This window comes from Tetrao urogallus, assembly GCF_951394365.1.
Source record: "Tetrao urogallus genome assembly, chromosome: 10".
NCBI classification, from domain to species: domain Eukaryota; kingdom Metazoa; phylum Chordata; class Aves; order Galliformes; family Phasianidae; genus Tetrao; species Tetrao urogallus.
The window spans coordinates 5,875,137-5,901,398 of record NC_136823.1 but is presented as its reverse complement, the minus strand read 5'-3'; the positions used below and the strand labels follow the sequence as shown (position 1 = coordinate 5,901,398).

The following is a 26,262-nucleotide window of genomic DNA, read 5'->3' as shown; positions in this document are numbered from 1 at the left end:
TAACAGCTAGATATGAAGTATTTTACTAGGCCTGCCATCAGCTTGTAGCACAGGATGGAGCAGCAGAAATTATCAGTAACTTATAAAAAGTAACGTAAAAGTAAATCACCACTTTTGAAGCTGGGAACGAATCAGATGTTAGGTCTGAGCAGTGGGTGACACTAGTTGGAAATTGCACTTCAAAGAAATGCAAACGAAGCAGGCAGCTCACTTTTGTGTGTGCATGTGTTGATCACAGAAGCGCTATTTTTACAAGCCATTAAAAATACTAATTTAATGCGTGTTCTAGACATCAATAAAAAATTAATCAGCGATAATTAGCGGCATCCAAACACTGACATATTTGCTTTTATTGTTTCATGTGTTGTCTCATTTTATGTCCAGAATTAATGATGCCATCTGATCAGTATGAGCTGCAGCTCCAGAACAACGTGCTTGGCCCTGAGGGAGACCCATCCTGGCCGGTCGCCAGGTTGGACCAGGAAACATCCATTGTAACTGCAATGCAGCAGGGACAAACTAATCTCATACTTGGACACAAGAGTATCCTTCCAAGGTGATGCTTTTCCATCCAGATCCTTGTGGCAGGAGACAAACTTTGTTCCCTTTGTAGCACAGAAAGATGAAATGGTGTGTATGTGTACCAACAGCCTTGAAAATCAGGAGATCCTGGTGGGGACACGAAGAGCAGTACAGCTGTGAATTCTATCTTAAAAGAGCAGCCTAATCCTTAAGATTTTCTAAGAAATTAGGCTACAGAAAGATCAATGAAATCATGCCTGTTCTCCTCAGTCAGTGTGGGAATGTGATGGGACTTGATTTAATTTTTGTGTTTAGAGCACTAGATTCTCTAGTGTCATCTCTGAAATGCTCGATGCCTTTTCTGGGTGGCTCGGGTGATTTTTGTTGTTAGTGTAGAAGTAGCTTCAAATCTCTCAGGTACAAGGAGCCACAGGAAGATGCTGATCTTGTGTCAAAAATTTTGTGTTCCTTTACTGAGATTTCAGGTATTCGCATGCAGGGTGTTTCCAGGCTACCAAACAGCACTATCTATGTTGTAAATCCTGGTTATTTAGGTTGGTACTGGCATAATTTTTCTCACTGCTTAATGTAATTTGCTTTTGTTCTTCTGTTGGTGTTTTTCTCTTTATGTGCACCCTTTTGTTTCTTGTCTGACTTTATCTTGGAAAAGTGTTTGTGAAATGGATTTAACAGTAAATGTTTTGCTTTCATCTGTAATAAGCAGCTTAAAACAATTAAAGGACGTCTTAAAACGTGGGCTAAAGCTAGAATTTTAGTGTTTGTACTCAATGCATAGAGGATGTTGGTCTGTGCTGTTCAATATTTCCTGTTTTGTAGGATTTGCAGTTCATCCAGGTGACAGATGGGTCCTAGAAACAGGCAGATTTTATGAAATTACAATTGAAGTGTATGATAAATCAAGCAATAAGGTGTATTTATCTGATGTAAGTGAGATGTTGATATACTTCTGAGTGTCTGTCTCCTAAATCAGTCTTTAAAATTCTCTAAGTGCCACCTTTATACAGAGCTATGACTTTCAAAGCTTGTTGTTTCTTGCTTTTCCTTTCCTTTTTCTTTTTTGATTGAAGTATACCAGTGATTCATGTGAAAGTGACCATTAGAGTGTAAGTACTGTAGAAAAACTGGAAGAAATGTGCTTCAAATATGCAGCATAGGCTGTGCACTGGAAATTAAATTTGTGGAGAGCAGTACTAATGCTGTACTTGATTACAGCCCAAAATAATTTCCTGCCTTGTAGAGGCAATCTTTCCTTTTCTTAATGGAAAAGATGTGAGATAGGCTTATAATATTCTTGAGGAACTTGCAGTTTCCTTGCGATTGATTATGGAAAAAGCGTTGACTAGCTAGCAGTCATTGTTTAGGTAGTCAAGGAGATAAATTGTAGGTATGAGGTACCACGCATATGGCACTCCTGAAAAACTATTAGAAAAATATCGAAATAGTTCATTTGCAAGCAAAATAATTTAATTAAATGATGGCTTAGGATATTGAGTTTCTTTGATTGTTAATTTGTACTTATTTGCTTCTTCAGATGTAGATCTGATTTGCAGCCAAATCTCAGAAGAAATGTGTTAATTGTGGTATTATATTCCCACAGTCTTCCCATTTTGTATTTAAACGAAATTTCTTAATATTGTCATTTTAAAATATGAATTTTTGGTGCTAAATATTGCTACTTCTATGTTAACTTACATTTCTTGTCGTTATCATAAGCAGTAATTATTTTCTGTGGAGTTAGTGCTGTGTCTGAAAAGTATAGTTTCGTTTTCCTATGGAAAAATTCTTAGTTTCAGATGAGCTTCTTTGAACTGTATTACTAAGCATTTTTTCACTGATTTATTGCTATTATATTTATGGCTTTCTGCAAAACATTAATGCTAATTTCACATGGCAATATTTATTTAATGCTATGATTTTAGAATATCCGAATTAATACAAAGCTGTCTGAGGAGTATTTTGAGGTCCTGAAGTCATCTCTGAATGGATCATATCATTATGTGAAAGCAATAAAGAAGGGTCAGACCATTATTGATGCTGCATTGACATCAGTAGTGGATGAGGTATGTCTCTAAAAAAAAAACTGTACTGTTGTTTCCAGTAGGCTTAAAAATAATTTACTTGCGCAGTGGAGACTTAGTAGATGGCAGATATAGAAAAGATAAAAATTTCCTGGGTCTAAGTGGTTGTTAATTAAACAGATTTAAGTTTCAAATTCTAAAATCCTTCCTTCAAGAAAACTGTCAACAGAGGATTTGCTTGAATAAACACTGTGGGATTTTGCTATTAAATGGATGGCAAACTCCTGTTACACTAGCAGTGCACAGCACTGATGTATTTTTTCATGCTAGATCCTGTACGTGGGACATACTGTATCCTTGTGTAAGTGCAAAGGTCTTCTCACCATTCTCTGAGTGAATTTCACAATTTATTGTGGTGGGATCATCAGTATCAAACTCTGGCCTTGTTCTGCATTCAGTTACATTTGGGAAGTTTTCTCTCATTTGGTAAGTGATGTTAAACTGGAATGAAAATCTGCCAAACAGATCGGCCTAAAAATTTCTTCAAATTAATACTCATTAACTTTCTGCTAGTTGGGCAGGCTGCTAAAAGTATGGCTAACTTAGGGCATGTGGTGTGGAAGTGACTTGCTTTTGCTTGAAACTTGGAAAGACTGAACACTTAAACCCATTTACTCCGAAATCTTAATTATCCTTGAGTAGGATTGGGTTGGTCCTTGTGTATGGTGGGCCATACTCATTTACTGTGCCAGAGGGGTCCAGTAAGAACTTCTGAAATTTTCATTCAGGAATCCAGCAAGAAACAATATGTTGTGCAAGAAGGTTATAGGGTCACAGTTATAGCAAAGTTATGAAGGTACAGAAGCTTGTGTTCCAGGATGGGCAGAGATTCAAGATGGGCTGGATTATTTAGGCTGAGATTCTTCTTCCACTTTGCAGAGCGGAGTGAGCAAGGACTGAATGGAATTGAGGAGTTAACTAATTAGTTTTCTAGACGATGCCTCGAAAAGCAGTAGTGAGAGCATTTCTAATTGCACTTTGCCTTTAAGTGAGTTGGACACCTGAATCTTCGTAGTAATATTTCTCATTTAATACAATAGCAACGCATAACTGGAATGAACTGACTGACTGCTCACAAGAGTTGTTCAGGAAGGATCCTTAACAATTACTTTTGATCTGAGATGTCCTAAATGAGTTGACTGAAGGTTATTTGTAGGATGTGCAATGATGTCATTTGTGATTCTGTGCTGTTCTTTTTTTGTAGGATGGAGGTGTTCATACATTACCAGCTCCAGTGCGAAACCAGCAAGATGTTGAAATTTATGTTCCAATAGTTCTTTCACCCAGCATTTTGACATTTCCTTGGCAGCCAAAAGCAGGAGTCTACCAGTATACGATACAGGTATGCCAAAGAATATCCAAATGCAGAAAGCACTGCTGAAGCAGATGCAGTGAGGCCTGTAACCACTTTAACTACTTATGTAGAACTGACTTTGGATCCTTCATGCACAGTGATATCCAAAATTTTATTTGGTAGAATTTTGTTGGATGCTCTTTGCAGAAATTAATGTGCATTATAATTAATAAATATACATCCTTTTACCTCTATCTTTTGTTCACTTTCTGTTTCCCCCTCACTTGTGCCCAGTGGAGTAGTTTGGAATTGCAGAAAATATCCTAGGTGTTAAACTCTATAGTAACAATTGGAGATTGCCATTCTCTGTGTAAAGGGATGGAAGTATGGAGTATGAGGAGACCACAAAAAACCAAGCAAGATGAATGAGCAACGCGCTACCAATTTTTGCCATCAATATCCTTCACTCAGTGTATCTTGTAATAAAAAGTGTCAGGAAAGGAAAGATGGCTTCATTTACAGTATCCCCTTCTAAAGGACTTTTCTTACAGTTTTTATGTGGTGTCTTTGTTCCCATGTTGCCAAACCTTTCATAGGCTTTGTAAAGCAGGTGGCTTGTCCTCTCGCATGTATTGCAGCAACCCCAAGATCCTGCACTCAGGTGTTTCAGGCGCAGTTCCTGCCTTCATTTCAGCATGAAGAAGTTTCAAGTTTCAAGTAAAGACGGTACAAAATCAGACAGTAGGACTGGTGGTGTTTAAAGTAGCAGATTAATCTCCTAAGGATCAAATTGCATTCCCTAGTATAAATCTGAAGTTATTGGCATTTAATTGAACGTTCTCCTCACCTGCATTTTTGTTTGTGGGATCACTTTTGCTTCATTCGTGCTATACCCAACCATGCCAGCAGAGTGTGGTAAAAATTCTTAGCACAAATACACATTTTCTATACTAAATGATTTGCACTAGAGCCCAGCTGGTGGGAAGCAAATGTGCTTTTTCTGTTTTCCATCTCCTTTACAATACTTTTCTCACCTTATCTATATATAATCAAACTTCTCACTAGAGAGCACTAGTTCATGTCATTCAGATAAGCTGCATCGATAGTCTTACTTTCCTGTGATGTTTTTCGTTTTAAAAGATCTTTCTTTTCCCTCCCAACATTTAAATTAGTTTGTATTTACCAAAACTAAGAATACTTTCTCAGTCTGCATGTTCACCTGTACTCATGGTTGTTTACAGTAGCACACAGCTTGACTGTTGTTCCAGCCTGTAGATTAGCTCTTGCCTTCTACTCAATAGTTTCTGAGTCAGGCTGCTTTGAATCGGTGAACAGACTTGCTGGAAAATAAGGTGAAAGGGATTTTTGGATCAAACAAAATTCCATAACTCCTTCCAGATGGTATCAGGGTGACTTTTTAGCTGTCTGTTGTTATTGGTTGTTTTATTCATATCTGTGCTAATAAGATTGCTTCTATCGCTACTGCTTATTTAAAAATTAATAGTGTGAAGATATTTCCTGACCTGCATGGGAGAAGTGAAGTGCCGTCTTGTGAAATTCAACACATGGATTTCAAGGTGTAGGTCATTTTTCCTTGTGAGAGCATTGTCCTTTCTGGTAACAGTTTGTGAAATTCAGCTGTGGGTAGCAATTCGACTGAAATGGAAGATGGTTTATTCTCTGTTGGTGCAAACTGACAGCTAGGAAGAAAATGTAGTAATGCATCTGATCTGTGTGAAAGAGTTAAGAATACAGAATTATTAGGAACTGGGCTTTATTTTTTTATTTGCTCTTTTTCCTGTCATAATTGAAAATATCTTTACACAATGCTCTGAACCTTAAGTAAACATTTCTTGCCACGTCCCATGTGTCTTACCTGTTTTTCTGTTTATCTTCGTGCTCTTTCTGTAATCAAGTTGGGCATGTGCTCGTGGAAAACAAAGAAGGGAAAAGAACTGTTTTGGTTTTTTCCCCTTTTTCCCCCTCTCTGTGTGGAAGCAATTAGCAGGCTGTTCCAAATTAGATGTAGTTTCTACACCTTCTAAGCAAGATTTAATCTTCTCATTTCAACACATTTATTTCAAATTCATTGATTTATGAAATGGGTTAGAGCAGAGGAAGCTAAAGGAATGAAAAAAGCCATATAAACAAAAGATTGTTGCAGTATTCACCCTAGTTTCCATTCTGATTGAAATTTGTAATTTATTTTGGAGTGTGAAAGTCCCTATTTAAAAACAAAACAAAACAAGAACAAAAACCAACACAGCACAAAAAGCTGTTCAAGAGCAATAGATATGTGTACAAACTTCCTGTGCTTGCCATGAGCACTGTGAGGATCATAACATCAGTTGCATGGCTGCAGGTAGATGTGCCTCTTTCAGCATAAAACAAAGCAGTAATGCAAAGAAGCGATGTAGATGTATAGGTGTTTTTCCTTTTTTCTCACTGTCCCATTCATTCCCTGCTTATCCATCTTCTTTTATCTTCCCTTTAGATCCCTAACCATTTCTATTGGCAGAAGCTGATCATTACAAAGTGTCAGGTTGGCAGCTCTGAGATCCTGAATTGTTGGGTTGGCACTTTGGCTGTCAGCAACAGGAAAGTAGTGGAGTTTTCAGAAGGACAGTAATCCCATGTGCCAGGCCTCTGCTGTGGCAGCTTGTGAAATGATGTGCTGAGTCCAAGCAGTATCAGTTACTGAGGGCTGTCAGCATCAGATTTCTGCAGCTGAGAGATATATTTGGGTTAGCAGCACTGGTGAGATAGGCTATGTGCTTAAAGAAATCAGAAATAAATTGAATAAGAGTGGTAATCTTTTCATCTTGTACTTGATCTTGCTTATTTGAAAGTTCTGAGGGGTTATTCTACTTATTTCTGGAGTAATAGCATTGCTGTTCAGCGTGTTCCTCACTTCTCCTGCAACGTAGTCAAAGCCTTGACAGCCAGGTTTTCTCTTTGTTTTCTAGGCTCATGGTGGAAGTGGAAATTTCAGCTGGTCCTGTTCTAACCAGGCAGTTGCTACAGTGACAGTCAAAGGAGTAATGACAACTGGAAGTGATATTGGCATCAGTATTATTCAGGCAATTGATGTTCAGAATCCATTGCATTATGGTGAAATGAAGGTAAAACTTTATTTTCCCTCATTGCTCTTGAGTACAGCTATTGGAAAGCAATCTAAGCATACAAGCCAAACAAAAAATGCATTTTGGAGGATAAGAAGTGGACTTAACTGAAGTCCTTTGGGTAAGAAGTCCTTTAATGAAAATGATGATGGGTATCATCAAGGTGTACAAGGAAATTCCTGCCTGAAAAAGTGTCTGGAATACTATACACCACATAATAACATAGATACCAGAACTGGCCAAGGAAAAATAACCTTGCAGATGCATAGGAGAGAATAAGAATGAGAAATACCCATTTGAGATGGATTTTTCATCTCTGCGTGTATCACATTCTATTAGCATTTTGTCATGGTGATAAGTATATGATGTAAGGAAAAGACATCTACCCACAGGAAAGTGTGTGCAAAGGTAGGTGAAGAAGCTGTTCTTGCTACCCGTTACTCTAAATACAATTTTAAATACCTTTTTTCTCTAAACGAGGAATAACACTTTGGAAATATTTCAATGTGTCCTTTGGATACAGATCACTTTTGTTAATGAAACTGTGTCAATGCTTACTCCCATCTAGCTGTTCAGAGTTGTCAGACACTTTAAAATAGCAAAAAGCTAAAATTACCACTGTTTGATAATTACTGCTGTGAAGTGGCATTCAGGCATTATAATTTGTGCTTTAAATGTATACCTTAGCAAAGAGCTAAGCATTGGAATGGAAATTGGACTGAAAAGAGGAACTTTGCTCCTGACCTCTGTAAAACTAAGAGTTGATGTTCTGAGCATGTGAGACTCATCGGGATCCAGAGACGCTTTGTCTGAACTGTGGTCATAAGTGAGATAGGTTTGTTTATGCCAAGTGGACACCATTGAGGCCAGCAAACGGCCTCCATCTGGCTGTGGCTTTACAAAAGTGGTGTCTTTGTTTGTGGTGGAGCGCAGCAGTTCATTTAGGAAGCACATCTTGCAAGCCCTGATGCAGTGCACCTTCCTTCCAGGATACGTGCTCATCATTTAGCAACTGGGGGGAACAAACTGATTGTATTCAATATTACTTATAGTAAATGCTTCGTAATTGTTATGTGTTGCTACGTGCAGCAATGCTGTAATTGATAAAACAGAAGCACAACATAACAGTTTTTTTCAGACAGTGTTAAATGTTTTTGGTCAGGACTGCAGAATTTGTCCCGTAATGAAGAGTGCTATTTAGGCAGGTACCTTTATTTATTTATTTATTTATTTATTATTTTAATTTTTCTTTTTTTAGTATGCATGTTTTAGGAAATGTATTTCCAAACCAAGTTTTACTTGGAACTACTGCAGCTACCAATGCTGTTTTTGTTGTTACTGTGTTTGTTTTGTTTTGGTTATAGGGACAAATTTGCACTTATTTCAGTGTTTAGATTAATTATGTCAATTCTAAAAGATGGATTTCAGATAGGTATTGAATTTCATGCTTAAAATGATGACTTTGGTCTTTAAAACTTATTTTTACAAGCTTGCTCCCTGAATAACCCAGGCTTTAGCAGTGCTGTTTGTTAGCAGCGTGACAGTTATCAGCTGGAAATGCAGGAATAATGAAGGTTTTCAGTTGCAACTTCTTATCCTCGAGCATAAGTCAAAATCTCAGAGTCAGGAAAAAAATACTTCTCTCTCTGTGAGCTTTCAGAGCAGTGTATTGCATAACCTGAATAGGTTATTTTTGAATGCCTTTGTCCTTGTGCTCGGAATTACATTCTTCATAGAATTACTGGCAGGAATCGTATTTACTAACTTCAGTGAGCAAATTTTAGGAATATTTAGCTGTGTTCTGCAAAGGTTACAATTTTAACTCTACCATGTGATGCAATATTCCGTCTTTCAAGCTGTTTGCAGTTGGTTAGGGAGCTAAGACATCACAGATGAAACACTTTGATCATGGTGATTGTTTTGAAATGTGCAGTCAGTCAAAGATATATTCTATAACATTAATGGAAAAACTTGCAAGTTAGAATAACAAATAACGGAGTTAGGAGAGGTGGTCAGCATCAGATATGAACATGAGGATCGATTTCTGCCAGTCTTATTTTAGGAAGTAATCCTTTTGATTTCAAAAGTATCTCTGGCATAAGGATTACTTGCTGATGCAGAAGGTTGTAAGATTAGGCATTAGAAATCTGGTTACTTATTTTAGATTCCTGACCTTAGTAGGGGGAACTTTAAGTCCTGGAGACCTTTAAAAATGTTTTGCCAACAGAAATGCACGAAAATGAAAAAGGAAATATTATTTTGGAAGAATAGGCCTTTAGCTCTCTGAACTTCTACAGATGTGTTGCTGTGAGAGGTGCAGGCTGGGGAGCCTTGCTAGCTGTGTTGAGTCTAGCTCAGACGTTTATACTGTGCAAGTCAAGGCTGGATACTAAACCTGACCCAGCTGGGGATGATACCTCTGGCAAATAACACACCTTAAACCTCACTTCACCTTTAATACAGCAGGAGCAAGAATATTACAAGTATTGGTGAAGGGATCACCAAAATGATATGATCTTGAAATTTTAAGGGATAAGATCACTAAAATAGCAACAAGCTTTTCATGTTTTTTTTTTTTTTTCTCCCAATACCTTTCTGTGTCAGGTAGAAACACAGCAGCAAGTTGGAAACTGGGAGAAATTACTTTTAGCCATCAAAGAGAATTCAGTAGCTGGGAGATGCCTACAAGAGTTAAAATAAGGAGAACATGTTGGAATCTTCTTTTTCCTGGTGCCTTTTTGTAGCTTTTATGCCTTGCTGTCATGTTTCTTTCCTGTTCAGGTCTATGTAACTGAACCTAGCGGGATGGAGTTCGTACCGTGTCAAGTTGAGGCACGGGTTGGCCAAATGTTGGAGCTGCCTCTGAGGATTAATGGTCTAACCAACATTGAAACAGGAGAGATAGTCCCACTAAGTGACTGTTCACACTTTGATCTAGTTGTGGAAGTAGAAAATCGTGGAGTGTTCCGACCACTTCAAGGTGATTTAACCTCTTTTCTCAGGTGCTTCTGTATCTCTTTTAAATCAGTGTTTCAATTGCTGTGTGTTCCTAGATATGTCTGTGATATCATAGATCTCATGAGGTCTGCATCGAAATAGATACAGTTTTGTTTTTGAAAATGTTTGTATTGTTACGTGGAGCTTCTCTTTGATATTTTTGACTTCTTAAGAGACTCTGAAAGCATTTTGGCAACCAATTTATTGGAGAGCGTGCTATTATCTCTGTACTGATGCAGAATTTTTAATGTGCTTCTGTAACAAAGCTGGTAGTGTTTGAGATACATTAGAAGACCTGCCATGATGCTAAAATTAATAATTGTTTTCCCCTGTTTGTTCAGAAGTGCTTTCTGTTCTATAAAGATGCTATTGTTTGCTTGCAAGGAATTAAGTTGATCAGCTGATAAATTTTACCAAAGCTCTGTTTGTTAAGCTGATTACTTTAAAAAAAAAAAAAAAAGTGTAGTGAGTATAGAATATGCTTGTTATTTTCAGAGAGTGCTGTTAGTATTTCTGGGCTAAGTGGGCATTGAGTTACAGAGCTGCTCCTGTATCTGCTTAATTCAGTATGTAATTCAGATGTACCATTGGATTTTTGCAAGTATCTCTTGTATGGGAGCTCTTTTATTTGCCACCAAGCCAGTAAAACCAGTCTGTGTTGTACCATCTGTTTGTCTGAGAAGGAGCTATTTTAAATATCAGTGCCTAATGTGCTGTTGTGCTGCATGTTGTTTTTCAAGGGGGAAAAAAGATCCCCACGCTCAGAAATGTTCTCCGAGTAAGCATGAAAGTAACTTAACCTCAACTAGAGAGAACTTGAACTGTAGGCATTGTGTTTTGTGCAGGAAAGCTTTGAAAGCTTGTTTGTGCTTAAACACCAGGCTCATCTTAAAACAACAAAATGAAAGTACTGCAGCAAGAGCAAGTCACATTAGTTTACACCAGAGAAAGGATTCATGACCTGCTTTGGACAATGGGAAAATAAGTTTTGAGATGCTTCAGTAAATACTGAATTTGAGATGGAAGACAGAAGTGAGCATTTTTCTTATTCAGATGGAAAGCACATCTCTAGTTCACTTCTGGTAGAAATGCTTTTGCTTAGAAAAGCCACGTAGAGCTAAGGTTAGAGTGCTTAGGCATTTATCTCCAAATGTATATTTGTGTTTTAATTTGTTTGATAGGAAGACTTAAGCCAAGTGCTGATTTTTGTAGTGGAGTCAGAGTGAAAGCTGAAACTGAAGGATACACAACACTTGCTGTTAGTTACACCCACGCTCACGTCCGCCTCAGTGCTAGCATCATCATTGCTGCTTATCTACCATTAAAAGTAAGTCTGGTTTGTTTCTAAATCAATCCATACCTTAAAATGCCTTTAAGTGATGAACTACAAATTGATATTATGTAAGTAGTACATTTAAAAAAAAAAAAAAAAAAAAAAAAAAAAAGGAAGTGGTGAATGGTTGATTAACAGGAAAAAATCATGTGGTTTGTTTTGGATCACTGTGTTCCAATTTCCCATCTGTGGAGACTACATTTATTCTTCTGTGTGCTAGTAAATACTAGCAAGCCCCTTGGGGCATTATAGCTTGACTTTTCACATATAATGTTAAGACATAAAATGATTCTAGATTACTCAATAGATCCAAGATACATTGGCAGGGAGAATAGATTAAGTGCAATTTTAAATGTGTACTTACGTTTTATGTGCTTAAAAAATAAAGGTAATGACTTCTAAATCTGGGCTTAGATAAGCTTAGATACAGTGAAGATTTTTTTTCTTTAAAGTAGAGAACAATGGTTACCACCTTCTTTTCCCTCTTTTCTATAGAATGAAATATTTGCAATGCCCAGAAATAGAGGATGTATGCATTTGTCTGTGAGATATCTATCATAAAAGAATTTATAGTGTAAAAAGTAGGGGAAAAATAAGCAGGAGCCAAAGGGCAGGCAGACACTTAAGATGGAATCTTAATTTTCCATTGGACTTTTACCTTTGCATTGCAAATATAACCAGGGAGTAAATGGAAGAAAAGTGATACCTTTATGTCAGCTCTTCCCTCTGCCCTCTTCCTTTCTGAAGGCACCTATGGGAAGAATTGAGCCATTCTTTGTTAGCTGTTATTTATTTCTTACTAAAATCTTAACTAAAATGAGGTTATGGAACGCAAACTAGAAATTGGCATTGTGTATTAACATGCTAAGTTAATTTCTGTGATGATAAACAGCACAGACTGTCCTGATGCTACACATTAATCTGGAATTTCTTGTAGAGGTTTGAAGTTCTGTAGAAAAATAAAGTGCTCAGAACTGTGCCAGAGAGCACTGTCAACGGGGAGTGCTACTTCACTACACTACTTCATTCATTCAAGTACCATCCATTAAAAAAAAAAAAAAAAAAAAAAAAAAGTATTATTTCTTGCTCAGAGAAGTATATTCAGGGTCTTACTCTTGTGGTAGCTCATCATGAAAGAGATGAGGTTGGAATGTAGATAACTTCTTTCTGTATCCTTCACTGAATAGAATCTGAGCAAAAAATTCAAGTAGGTGATAAGTAAGTGTTTTGGTGCTGCTTGTTTCTTAAGTAATCAGGTTTACAACCCATTGCATGGCAAAATCATAGCTTAATCAAAATGACAAATAAACGTAGCACTTTGACTAGAAGTTTCTTTTGCAAAGAACAATTGAAATACTCAACCATGGCATTATTAATCTTGAACTGTCATTCATTCTAGACTGTTGATCCTCCATCAGTTGCTTTAGTGACTCTGGGTTCCTCTAAAGATATTTTATTTGAGGGAGGACCTAGACCATGGGTCCAAGAGCCTTCAAAGTTCTTCAGGAACGTCACGGCCGAAGATACAGAAAGTATTGGTCTGTCTTTATTTGCACCTCCTATGTCTCGAAATAACATCCAGCATTGGGTTCAAGTATCCTGCAAAAGCCTGGGAGAGCAAGTAAGTACTAGAAGGCGTTTGTATCATCCTCCATCAGACATGGAGCCAAAACAGCTGAGAAAGGGCTTTGACCAGATCTGATACAATATACCTTTGAAATGCTGTGTAGCTCCAGTTTTTATAAAAAGCCAGTATAAAACTCACATAAGTACGTGCTTTCTGTTTTGTTCATTGTGATGCTGATACAGGCTTCAGAGTATTTCATAATGTTATGTTATAAAGTGGCTTATGATGAGTTTATTGCAGTATAAAGCCAAGTTACAGTAACCTTATGTTTTAGAATGCTTTAGAACAGATCCTAATTACCACAGCTAATTTCAGTTTGCATAAATAGGAATGTAGCAGAAGACTGACTGTTCAGTCTGACCTGCTCACCTGCACCTAGTTATCTGCCAGTGTAATTGTGTTTATTCAGACAAATAACAGTCATGTGGATGGCTGCAGTCATGTTGCACCTGGTCTTTTCTCTATCATGCAGAAGTAATTTGTTCTGCTTTGCTTACATTGGCCGGTTTATAAAGCATTTGGTTTTGATTCCATTTTTTTTCTCCTGTTTGTTTCTCAATTTTGAAACGTGAGCATTTCAGAGCGCTGCCAAATTGATGAAATGTTTTCCTCAGCACATACTGTGTAAAGTGTAGCTATTTCAGTTCATGCAAATTCAGGAAGGTGCAAACATCATCTTGTTGCCTATGATAGTGGATGTGTTGGCTGTCGGTCCCCAGTGTTGTCCAGAAGAGATCACATCTGCATGGCTCTGGCAGGTGGTAGCACAGAGGTGGGTCAGGCAGGTGGCCTGAGTGCCTCAGCCTGCTGCGGTAGCCTTCTCTGTGCTTACAGCCTGCGTTGCTGAGCGCTAAAGAGGGCGTGTAAAATAAAGAATGTTTTGGAAATATTTAACTGGCTGTAAATATTGTCTTTTTGCTGTTCTGCTTCTGCATCAACAAGAAAAAAAAGCTCTGCCAGTTGGGTTTTTAGTTTATGTAAGATTTTTCTCCATCAAGTTAGATAATAATGAACATTAATTCCTAGGAAAAGTTTCCAGGAACAATATATTGATTATATATATAGATATAGAACTCTTCTTGAAATGTGTTATGCTTTTATATCTTATTGTGTCTTCATTGGTACTGTAAGTCCACAAGGATCACACTTTGCTTGTTCTGACACCAGAGTATAACAATATACATAAAACAGAACATGCCTGAGCCTGGTACTCATCTTCCCTCTCTTCGCTTATCTGTCTTGATGATTTTGTAGGTTATTGCTTTAACTGTTGGAAACAACCCCACTATGACCAACCCTTTTCCAGCAGTTGAGCCTGCTGTTGTGAAATTTATCTGTGCTGTCCCTTCACGACTCACTTTGACTCCTATTTATGGAAGCCCTCAGCTTGATCTCTCCTGTCCTTTGCTGCAACAAAACAAGCAAGTGGTAAGTCTAAGAAATGGAGCAGAAAAAGAATGTGTTCTTGTAACTTAAATCAGTGTTTGGACTTCCACGTTAGAAACAAAATAGTTGACTTGAAATTGCAAGGGTAGCAGTAACTACACTTGTATGCTTTTGCAGAGATCAGTCTGAATGTGAGTTTCCTGCAGTAGTTATTTGAATGTTTATAAGGGGGCCTTATCAGAAAATAGAATATATGCAGAAGCATATGGATAATGGCTTCTCACAAAAGAATCACTGTGAGAAGCCTTTCTGACCTGTCTGAAAACGTGGGCTGAGCAGAAAGGAATGAGAGAAGGAAAACAGGTTGAACTTTTGTAACAGCAACAAAAAAAAAAGGGGGGTGGGGGTATGCATGTTTCCAGCAGATGTTTACAAATAAGTCTTTTTCCTTGTATCATTTCATCCTAATCTGAATATTCCATTTAGTATGTAGAGGCAGGGTTTATGATGCACATATTATTACAAGTATGAGTTTTGTGCCTCCTATTAGTAGAGGGGCAAACACTGACATGCAAGCATCTATATAGTGTATGCAGTGTGTTGTTTGGCATCAGGAGCATTATTTAGCTTTGAAAATTTGGGTTGCAGTACACGGACAACATGTGTAGGATATCAAGCATGAATTTTTTTTCTCCTGTGTCCAAATGAATGCTGTCATTTCTCTGCCATGTGAACTGTTTCATCATATTCATATTGCTAAGCATATGTGCAAGTCACCCTAGTTTGATAAAGCTGCAGTGAATATAGAGCTGATGAATCATTTTTTGTTATTTATTCTATGTAGTAGACATGTTTACTTGTTTTTCTAGCTCTCAGCGTGTCAGGAGTTGAGCTACTTCAGAGCTCTGCTATTGCTAACACATTTCACTAGGTAAACAATTAGAATGTCTGTCTTCTAACTGACTAATGGCAGCACTTCTCATTCTTTTGAATTCCAAAGGCAATATACTTGAGGGGTGTCGTTTGGTTTTATTTTAGAGGATTTCACTGATTAAAAAGAAAAAAAAACATGCAAAAAAAAAAAAAAAAAAGAACCTTTGTATCTGAAGTTTTTTTCTTTTAGTGATTAAAAATCCTCTTGCATCTTTTCAGATCAAAATATTTATTCTTTTTCAGGTTCCTGTTTCAAATTATCGCAATCCAGTATTGGATTTGGCTGCTTATGACCAGCATGGCAGTAAATTTGATAACTTCAGTTCTCTTAGTGTTATCTGGGAATCAACAAAACCATCTTTAGCTAATATTGAGCCTGATATGCCGATGGAACTAACCCTGAAGGATGATGGAAGTGGTCAAAGGAAAATGCATGGTACAAATTAGTTTAAGTGAGCATTTCATTATTTGAAACAGGCCAGGATTAAATCTATATGGTAATGTTATCTTAATTAAAGAAATTAATACAATGTGAAATCATATTTCAACTTGTTCTAAATGTACATTTTTAAAGTATGTTTTAATTAACAAAAACCAGCAGACAAGTCCAAGTGTGTCTTTAGGGAAGAAACTCCTTGTCTTTTGGAATGACAGTGGAAGTGATTGAGTGTACACTTTGTATATTTCTTCCCTCATAATAGGATTTATATCACTTTTCACTTGATTCCAGGCTTACAAACTGTTCTAGTTCATCACAAGTCTGGAACTACTGCTATCTCTGCAACTGCAACAGGATACCAACGGTCTCATCTCAAGGCAGCTAAAGTAAAAACACCGGTACACAGAGGTTTTTTTTATCCCTGTTTCCTCACAATGCCTAACGTGTTGTTTGTGTATTTGTTTCCTCAGTGCTTAGCCATCTAAAAATTGGACGTAACATGAATAGTTCTGAAGGCAGATTAATAACACTAGATCTTACAATGTTCATAGCTTTTCTTGAATTTTTTTTCCCTCTCCATTCTGTTCTACTATCAATATAAAATATCTCCAATTCTTTTTTCTTCACTGTGATGTTTGGGCAAAGTTACAGACTACTGTTTCATCTAGTTTTGTTTTGATTCAGTCTTCAGAAATCGGTGAAGCTGTGCTGCTTATACTGTAACTTACTGATGGTTACTAGGTTATAGGGATCATACTTTACCACCTGAGATACGTGATTTGGTATCTCTTAAGAAGTTATAGGAAGGGTACCAAGTGTTCTTCAATCATTTTTTTAATTTTCTGTACTCTGCTTTTCTAAAGCAGTATTCAATATTCTTTTTTATTCTTGGAGATAACTAAAAACATGAATCTCTTTCAAATACTTTCAAATTTGGGGATACTTGTTTTATTTCGTTGTGAAATTTATGTGTGCAAAATGGTCCTTAGTTCTCCTATTGCTCTTGTCTAAGAGTTCTCTTAATGTTCTTGTCTTTGTGTTTTGGAGGAATCCTTTTGCTGGTTGAAAAGTAGCCGTCAACATAATTTCTACGGCAGTTACTGTGCGCTTATGTGGTGTTTTTGTAAATTAGATGACTGGCTTTTTTTCAGATGTAGTAGAAGTGGTCTTCTGTATTCTGCCTTCAAAACTATCCATGTTTAATGTTTTTTCTTACAAAAAACCTCAAAAATCTATTAGGGGGTATATTAAGATGTCTTAATCACTGTTCCATGTTTAAGTGGAACAGTCATTACCTCATTAGGGAAAGATAACATCCTTTCTACATCAAGGAAATAATTCTACTAATAAGGTGAAATGGGTACATAATACTAACTTCCTCTAAAAAGCATTTTCCCATTCTAAGCTAATGTTGTTACAAATGAATGATTGGATTTGCATCTGGTCCAGTGTTTATGCATTTATATATGAATTTATTATGGTTGCTTGCTGCAAAGAATCCTAGAAAGATATTGAAATAGCAGGAAACGCTATTTCTCTGTACTTGATTGTCCTGTATGAACTTAAAATGTGTTTCTGAGTTAATATCCTATCAGTACATATCAGACACGGTTAATTGATCCTGCTAGGTCTTGATACATAGGCCTTCATTTGTTGGCATGGACAAAGATGCAGAATTTGACAGCATGTCCTGTAAATGACTTGGGATGTAGAAATCTTGCAGCTGAGAAGAAAGTTAGCAGCTGAACTAATCATCTGATCTTTTGGACATTCTGTTAACGAACTTTTCCAGATCTGGCTCTTTGTTCATCTGCATTAAGCATCCTTTCTTGCATGTACAAGATACTTGCACTGTTTTTTAATTTTTTAATGTTTGCTGTAACACATGGTAAATGGAATTGTTTCTTTCAGTATGAATCTCTTCTACCAGTGTCTGCCACTATTGAACTGATATTAGTGGAAGATGTAAAAGTCAGCCCTACTGATGTCTCCATTTACAATCATCCTGACGTTCAAGTAAGCATTTACTCTACTGCTTATTTAATTGAGGGAGGAAAGCATCAAGAATTATGATGTGTAAGTTTTAACAAAGTGCTAGGAAGATGCACAATCTTATTTTGGGTGCTTCTTCTTTGCAGGCAGAACTGTTCATCAAAGAAGGTTCTGGATATTTTTTCGTCAATACAAGTGTTGCAGGTGTTGTCAGTGTGGCTCTTGAGGAAACTCAAGGTATTGCTTTGGTGAGTGAAATAACATGTCTTTTTGGTAGTCTGAATATTTGATTGTTTCTTTTCCATGTCCTTTTTGATATTGGAAGGGATAACCTCGATAACCTCTAACCCATAATAAAGAGCTTACAATAATTAAATGGGATTACAGATCTTCTACAAAACTAACAAAGCCTTTCTGATGCTTGCACTAATATATTGACTTAATTCTTTTTATGTTTACATGACTTTATTCTTTTAGTAGAGATGTCAGAAATATCTTGCTTGCACTCGAGGCAAATAAATGTACTGGGGCTTGATTTTTTTCTTAATGCATCCAATTTTTCTTAAGGAGAAAATATAATTAACTGCAACAAAATACTACAAAGGTGCAATTGTGTATTGTAGAGCAGAAAGAAGGCTTGCATATGGAATAAATAAAAATGTGATCACACAGTTAGTTCTTATCCCAACAGTAAGGATATCTGCATGATAGACTTGCATTTCAGCCCACTGGCAACCTACAGAATTTTCACAGCTGTCTGTCCAGTTCAGCTATACTTGTTTTCTGTAAGCATATAAAATAATGATTATGCATCAGTACTATTGTGGTTTTATAAGGTGTATGTGTATAGTACATAATAGATTGTGTGTCTATTTATATATATATATAAACACACACACACATATGTATACACACATATATATAATTTGAGCTCTTTATCAGTTCTAGTTGAACTGCATATTTGTGTGAAGTGTCATACGTGTCTCTTGTCACGTCTTGCTGCTCTGGTGAAATGAATTTGATTTGTAATACAGATAGTGTGTGTCTGGCAGTTTCCAAGAAATAATTAACTGCCTTTTCTGTTTTACTGCCTTACATGAGGAGTAGTGAGAGATCTGGGAGAATCCAAACTGACACATATTCACAAAAAATTTGCCTTAATGTGCGTTTGACCTCAAATGCTTCAAAATAATAGTGGAAACTATGAAAGAAATCAGGATCCATCTTTGTGGAAGTGAGATTAGAATCCATAAATCAAGCTTGTGTAAACTTTAATAACTGCCTTTATTTTGATAAACAGATAAATTTGTAGATGCTGGGGATGGAGGTTCTCGCAAGAGCTATGGGGGCTGCTCCAGGACCAGTGCCTCCTATTTTTTGCTCACAACATCAGGGCAGATGTGGGTAATTTGGCAGTAGAGGTTGAACCTTCCCAACAATATTCCATTACATTTTGTTGCCATGTGACAGATGGCAGCAGAGGGGCAGTCTGACAGAATGGCATCTGACATGAAAGTGTGTAGGAAGCAAATGGGTGGAATTGAATTCTTCCATGAAAAAAAAAAAGGCACCTATTACTGACATTAAGTTGTTTGCTGAATGTTGATGGGGACCAAACAGTGGGTGTGAGCACAGAGGGGGTGGGTGGTGAGTTTTATTGGTAGTGACAGTGGATTACCTCTACTAATGCAGGTGTTTAAGACCGCAGTGTGCAGGCTCCAGTTCATTGCTGTCAAGAATGCAGAGCTAATGTTTGTTAGTGTTTAAAAAATGGTGTTTTTGTAGCTGGGAGTATGCTCTATGAAATCATGTTATTGTGCTCTTTTATCTGTTGCAGTTTGCGTGGAAATAAGGTGTTGCTTTTGGAGCAACCTACGTAGAGATGTCAGCCCTGTACATACATATATGTTTGACAATTATCCAACATTAACTTGAGAGTTTTTCCTGTATCAGATAATTTCATGAACGGTACTCAAATAGAGATCTAAGAAAATAATAATTGGTTAGGGTAACACGAGCTGTAGATTCAAGTTAGTTCTACATTGCAATACCATTTGTTTTAGAGAATTCAATATCCTGGTTTCGTTGAAAGAAGTAGTTGCTGGAGTGTGTGATGGCAACTTGCCATGCTGTGTTTAGAAGCAGGATTCTGTATGTTCTGTATCATCGGGCTACTCTGTTACTCCAGTTCTCATTCTGCACCTTCCTTGTTTTTGGTCACTTTTTAGTCCATGTGGCTTAGATAGGCAGTGAATGAATGCAGGGTATGGATCTGCCACAGCTGAGATCCAGACAGGAATCTTTGCACTGACACTTGCGGTAGAGGGAAGTGTTCTGGCACAGTAGTGCTATGTATACATGCTTTGTGTTTACAGGACGAAGGGCAGTATCAAGATGTTCTTTACCCATTGCAGTACTGCAATTAGGCATTCCTGATTGCATAAACTCAGAACGGATAATTATAGGACAGAATTATCTAGAACTGTTATCTGAAAAGGTAACTCATATCTACAGTGATGCTGGAATATGTGCTGCAGGACAGTGCTTCTGAACCCTTCAAATTATACCAGCTTTCTGTCCAGTTCAGGGTGATTTGCTATCACAGTATGTCATTCTGATTTTGTAATATCTATTAGAGTTACATTCTGATTTCCCTATTTTGTTTTTCACAAACTTCTCTGCTAGAAGATTCAATTAAAAAGCAGTTACGCTTGACTTAATCTCAGCCCAGGATATGAGATGCACTGTAAAGTGAACAACAATAAAACTGTCTATTTGGATTGTAGAATTCATTAGACAAGAAATGAAAATGGTGCAGATCATTTGAAAGAGAATTCTTCATGAATTTATCAACAACAAATGAATTTGTACTTCACAAGATAAATTAGTTGTGAAGGGGTAAGGGGGATTTTTTTCATTGTTTGAAAGCATGGAAAATATTATGAAAATATTTTGTCTCTGGTGTAATGTGGGAATATTTTCAGAAGTCATCTTGGCATGCAGATGTGGAAAAATGGATGAGATAAACTTATTTTTCTGTATTTTATACATGGTTTAAATTCTCAGTGCTTTTTCAGTCACCTTTCCCTCACAGGGAGGTGATGCTTTAAGCAGTGCTTTAACTGGTGGGTGTGTGATAATTTCAGAACAAAGCTTCTGAGCTTAAGTAAGGGAACAGTTCTGGCAAGTTAGGTTTTGTGAAGTGCAAAATGAGATTGATTTGTTTTAACTGCCTGTCGGATATGGAGAGAGAACCTCACTTTCTAATAGTCTTAAAATTAAAAAACAAAAAAACCAAGAACCTGCAGTATGACTGAATCTCTTAGGAAGTGCTATTGGTGCTGTACAGGCATGGTCTCTAACACAATCATTTTGTTTGTCAGTCCTTTAGGATAAAAGTTGCATTGATTGATTTGTTGTGTGTTGTTCTTCTGATGGGGAAGGAGAATAACAGGATGCTATTGGACATCTTTCTAGATGAAAATTCTTTAATTCAATTGCTGCTCAGAGGGCATTTATACTAGCTCAGTGGTATGATACTGGTTAAATACATTTCAGTTCTTCAGTGGAAGAATTATCTATGTTGAAGGCTTAGGGAGTTCTGCATGAAAGTGCTTCTGCCCTAAAAGGGAAAGAAATCTTCTTCTATAAATGACGGGCAAATGAAAATAAGAACTGCTATAACAGAATTTTCTTTTGGTTGTAGGTGCATCCTCTGCTTCCAGGGTCAGTGACTGTAATGGTTCATGATTTGTGTTTGGCCTTCCCTGCACCAGCCAAAGCTGAAGTTTATGTCTCTGATATACAGGAACTGTATGTCCGAGTGGTTGACAAGGTCAGTGTCTTTGAACCAGTTGAACAGCTGATCCGGACTGCCGTGATTCCTCGTGCAGATCACGAGCATAAGGCTAAGAAGTGCACAAGGTGATACAGTGTGGTGGTTGGTGTAGTCCTCTGCTACAACTGTATGACCTTAGAGAAATAGCTTTATCTCCCTGTACTTATCTCCCTCCAGATTTATCATTTTATAAGTCTTTCAGAGTATCATGCGTCTCCTACTTCATATTCAGCTCAGCTACAATCTCAACTTTTGCCTTTACACATCAATGTTAATTCATAATTTATATGAACATACTAATTTACATTTCCTGTTGTTTGAAATGCATGAGAGCTGTTCTTTTAGGAGTATATGTTGCCCCAAGATCATTTTCTGTATGTCACGCGTTGAAAATGAACACCAAAAAAATGTCCACCTCACTTTACTTGCCAGTGTGTCTTATTCAAAATAAGTGCTGGTATTTCTGGATGTTTTAATTACATCTTTGCCAACTGAAAGACCTGAATTCATTTATTTAATTTGACAGTAAGTAAAGCTGACAGGAATTATTCTTTAAAATCAGCAGGAATCTGACCTTTGGGTCTTCTCTCTAATGCTCTACTAATAGTGTACTCTGAAAGAAAAGAACATGTATACATATAAATAAGAATTATTTTTAAAATAGAATGAGAAGTGACTGGATTTGCCTGTATTTCAGGTGGAGATTGGAAAAACAGTTAAGGCTTTCATCAGAGTTCTGGATGACTCTAAGAAACCTTTTCTGGCTAAATACTTTGCTGTCATGGATCTAAAACTAAGAGCGGCTTCCCAGATTGTTTCACTGGTGTAAGTTCATGGTTGGTTTGTTTTCCTATTAATCTGCAAGTATTTACAGGAAGAATAAGCAAAAAATTAGTAAAGATACTGTCTTGGATGTCCAGTAGCATGCAGTTACTGATCAGTGTTTTGATGATGCCATCATTTCAAAGGTTGTGTTTTTCAGTAGACTTTCAAAGATGTGATTATCTGCTAGATGTCTTTAAAATAATTGTCAAGAAAATTGCCTAAGTTAACCCTCTAAGTCTTGTTGGTTGATGAATAAAGCTGTGCTCATATGCTATAACATTTCATGGAGCCTCAAGCATCTTGGAAGCAGTGACTTTGCAAACTGTCAAATAAAATACTGTGCTTGTGGAGACTTCTAGTTGTATAGCTCGTTCTGTCTGCTTGTTATGAACAGGTAGGTTAAGTCCTCATTGCCTAGGAGCTTCTTTTCAAGCTCAAAACACAATGATAAAAAGTCACAAAAGTTTTCTTGGACAGTTGAATTTTAGTTTTCAAATCATTAAAATAAGCTTTCCATTTAGATGGGGAAGTGTGTGTGTTTGTGTGTACATCATGCAGCACAGCCCGCTGTACACATCTCGCTCCATTAAAGAGCGTCAAAGTATGTACTTGAAGCCTGTGCCACTTTTGCCCATACCTGTCAGGTTGTCAGTGGGTTCCCTGGCAGAGTTTTGCTCTGTGCCATCTAATGATCTTGTTTCACTTTCATTTCAAGTACTTCATTTTAAGAAGAAATACAGGCTATAAAGAGCTGTCTCCTGTAACCGTGACAGTTACAGATGATACATAATTTTCCTAACATACAGTCACATCATAATTCTTATGATAAAGCTGGTATGTAGTAAATTAGTCTCTTGTATTTGTTACTCATCTAATTCATTCAGTGAATGAATATCTATTTTGATATTTCTTTGCTACAGCCCACTTGCTGAAGCCCTTGATGACCATACTGCAGCTTTCCTAGTGCACGGGATAGCCATAGGTCAGACTAGTCTTACTGCATCTGTTGCTGACAAAAGAGGACAAAGAATCAATTCTGCTCCACAACAGATTGAGGTAAATAATTTCAGATTAAATATGTCTGCTTAAAAACAAACAAAGAAACAGAAAAAACCACCACGTTAGCACAGGAATATTGTCATTGATATATTGTATAATGATTATTTTGCCAGAGTAATCTATTCTGCCCAGAAATCACTTTCTAGTCTGTTTCTGATTTTGGTGCTTTTCTACTGCAAGTGATGGGTTTAGTTTGCATGCTCAATTTACTGTAATTAAGCTAATAGAGAGACAGTTTTACACTAGTGAATATATGATGTTTTGTGAAATAATTTCATCAAAAGAGAACAAGCACATGCACTCATTTTCTTTTTCTTTTTGAGGTCTTTCCGCCATTTAGACTACTGCCAAGGAAAGTGACCCTAATAATAGGAGCCATGATTCAGGTAAAGCATCTTCTAGATCTTTTCTTTCCTTTGTAATTTCTATTTTAAAATAAATGTATACCATTTATTTTTCAGGAGTAGCTATTTAACTTTGCATTTACATTGCATATTTGCATTGAGTGTTCTTCCCAAGCAGAAAACAGTTTTATTTGTGAGCTGCCATCCATTTGACTGTATTACTGGATCAGAGGCTTTGTATTTGTTTGTGTCAAGAGAGTATAGGCTCTTTCAGTATTGAATACCAGGAGGGTGTTAGTGAATCTATCACCTGCATGAAATTAAGCTTAGTGGGATAGTTATTCAAACAGAAACACAGAGCAGAGCTATAGCATATGATGTGGAGAGAAAGTAAAGTCTGTTTTTTCTTGACTTGTCTGGAATGTGTCATTATACAGAGCATCCAGCCTGTTTTTATCACTTAGCTTCATGTGCTTCCCAGTCCAACATCATGGATGAACCAGTGGGCAGAGAAAATGAGCCAGAGATTCTCTGGGGATGTTTGGACTGCCTTTTACTGAAGGCTTTGTGGTGCTGAGCAGGAAAAGATGGTGTGTTGTGATGTTTATCAGTATAAATATCAGATGATTAAATTTAGTTGGTTTGTGTGCTTTTATTTGTAGATCACTTCAGAAGGAGGCCCTCAGCCTCAATCCAACATCATTTTCTCCATCACCAATGAGAAGATTGCATCAGTGAACAGCACTGGACTCATCAGAGGAGTGGCAGCAGGGAATGGGACAGTAACGGGAGTGGTGCAAGCTGTTGATGCAGAGACAGGGAAGCTGGTTGTGGTGTCCCAGGTGATGTTTTTTTTTTTTTTTTTTTTTTTTTGACACTGTTTGGGGCTGGAAAAGTCTCTTAACTCCTTAATCTGTTCGAAAAGGGGCAAGTGTTCTTTTTTCATTAGTATTGTCATCTTCTGTATTTTCCTGAAATTTCATCTCCCTAAGGAAACTGCTGTTTCTTACTCCCTGACATGTGAACTTATGCATTTGCTGACACAAGGGGTACCTGTGCTTTAAATCTAAATTTTACCAACATCCCAAGGAGATGTCATCAGTGGTATGTTTGATATGTGTGGACTTGAAAAGCTCATCTAAATAAACCTTTCTAAAATGGCAGAATGCTTCCCTGCAGTCCTTCCCTGCATTGCCTTACATTTTAGGTGCACATCTTGTTAGTAGATGTCAGAAGGTAACTGTTTCCTGGAATTTGTTGTCTCTTAAGCTTATAGGCTGTGGAAAATGTTACCATCTTGCATTGCGGTTTAAATCCATCTACAGAGCTGGAGTATTGAATCCCTGAATTCCAGCTATGTCTGTCCGTGCAATTTGCTGCTACCTGAGTGTGCGGGGGCTGCCAAGCAGGCCTGTAAGGAGTGCAGGTCCCTTGGACTAGCATGACATTCAGAAGGCATTCAGAAGGGTATCTGGGACAGCTCGTGGCTCTTTATTTGAGGTCTAGTGTAGAGGGGTGCTGCTGCTGCGAAGCTCTGCTGCTTGAAAGATGTTGCCTGGAGGAGGTAAAGTAACTTTACAAAAAAATCAAAAGGCATCCATGCATGCATACACACATGCCCTCTGTTGTGTAGGATCAGCAGTCTGCCTTGATGTTTGTCCAGGAGTGAAATGAACTTAAAAGTTTTAACTTAAGAGTTAAAACTTTTAAGTTAAAACATCTGTTATTTAGTGAGGGCCGGATCTGACTTTTCTTCCACAGGTTACTGTAGGACTAAAAGTTTACCAGGAATATCAGGATATGTGAAGAGAAGACATCAGAATACCATATATATCATACCTTTATTTTTTATTATCCTCACTGCTGTTTTTTGTTCTCATTTGCTTCTCATTCTGCTGATGTCATCTTATTTGTTTGGCTTTGTTTACCTTCTGTGATTGTAAATCCTTCTCCCAGTAACGACTGTAGTCACTACCTGTCTGCCACCTCTCAGCTCCATCATTCATCATGGCAGGAGCTTTGAGCAGAGTGGTGACTCTGTTTTGGTTGATTTAGGTGGAATTTTTAAGTACTTCTCAATTTACCAAGGAGAAAATTCTTTTATAATCCTACTGACTTGTATTCCGTTTTTTTTTTTTTTTTTTTTGCAATAAATCATGTGATGAGAGTGGTTAGATAATAACAAATCAGCAATTAGATCTTGAAATCTCATTCACATTTAATAAATGCTTAAAATGCCTCTGTTCTTCCTTTGTAGGACAAAGTGGAAGTTGAAGTAGTGCAGTTGACAGCTGTTAGAATTCGAGCACCAATTACACGTATGAAAACTGGAACGCAGGTGAGTTGATTTATGGTTAGCTTGTATTGCCTTAAAAACTTGACCTGCAAGTTGTGACTATTCATGATTAGATCATCTGATAATATCATCAGAGCTCTGAGCTGCCTCCTGCTA

The 26,262-nt window shown here is 37.2% G+C and overlaps 1 protein-coding gene across 1 annotated transcript in view; it reads left to right on the top strand.

Annotated features, from left to right (window-relative positions):
* NUP210 (nucleoporin 210) overlaps window positions 1–26,262 on the top strand; it is a gene marked incomplete at both ends in the record, with an annotated part of 58,874 nt that overhangs the window by 15,912 nt on the left and 16,700 nt on the right. Inside the window, 20 exons of the mRNA XM_079540130.1 lie at window positions 385–543; window positions 1,008–1,076; window positions 1,360–1,466; window positions 2,463–2,603; window positions 3,826–3,963; window positions 6,882–7,037; window positions 9,819–10,017; window positions 11,216–11,361; window positions 12,767–12,988; window positions 14,249–14,422; window positions 15,557–15,749; window positions 16,044–16,150; window positions 17,664–17,768; window positions 17,891–17,992; window positions 21,451–21,579; window positions 22,280–22,407; window positions 23,328–23,463; window positions 23,790–23,852; window positions 24,473–24,652; window positions 26,068–26,148. Coding sequence (XP_079396256.1) covers window positions 385–543; window positions 1,008–1,076; window positions 1,360–1,466; window positions 2,463–2,603; window positions 3,826–3,963; window positions 6,882–7,037; window positions 9,819–10,017; window positions 11,216–11,361; window positions 12,767–12,988; window positions 14,249–14,422; window positions 15,557–15,749; window positions 16,044–16,150; window positions 17,664–17,768; window positions 17,891–17,992; window positions 21,451–21,579; window positions 22,280–22,407; window positions 23,328–23,463; window positions 23,790–23,852; window positions 24,473–24,652; window positions 26,068–26,148 — 2,735 coding nt within the window. The remainder of the gene's footprint in view (window positions 1–384; window positions 544–1,007; window positions 1,077–1,359; window positions 1,467–2,462; window positions 2,604–3,825; window positions 3,964–6,881; window positions 7,038–9,818; window positions 10,018–11,215; window positions 11,362–12,766; window positions 12,989–14,248; window positions 14,423–15,556; window positions 15,750–16,043; window positions 16,151–17,663; window positions 17,769–17,890; window positions 17,993–21,450; window positions 21,580–22,279; window positions 22,408–23,327; window positions 23,464–23,789; window positions 23,853–24,472; window positions 24,653–26,067; window positions 26,149–26,262) is intronic.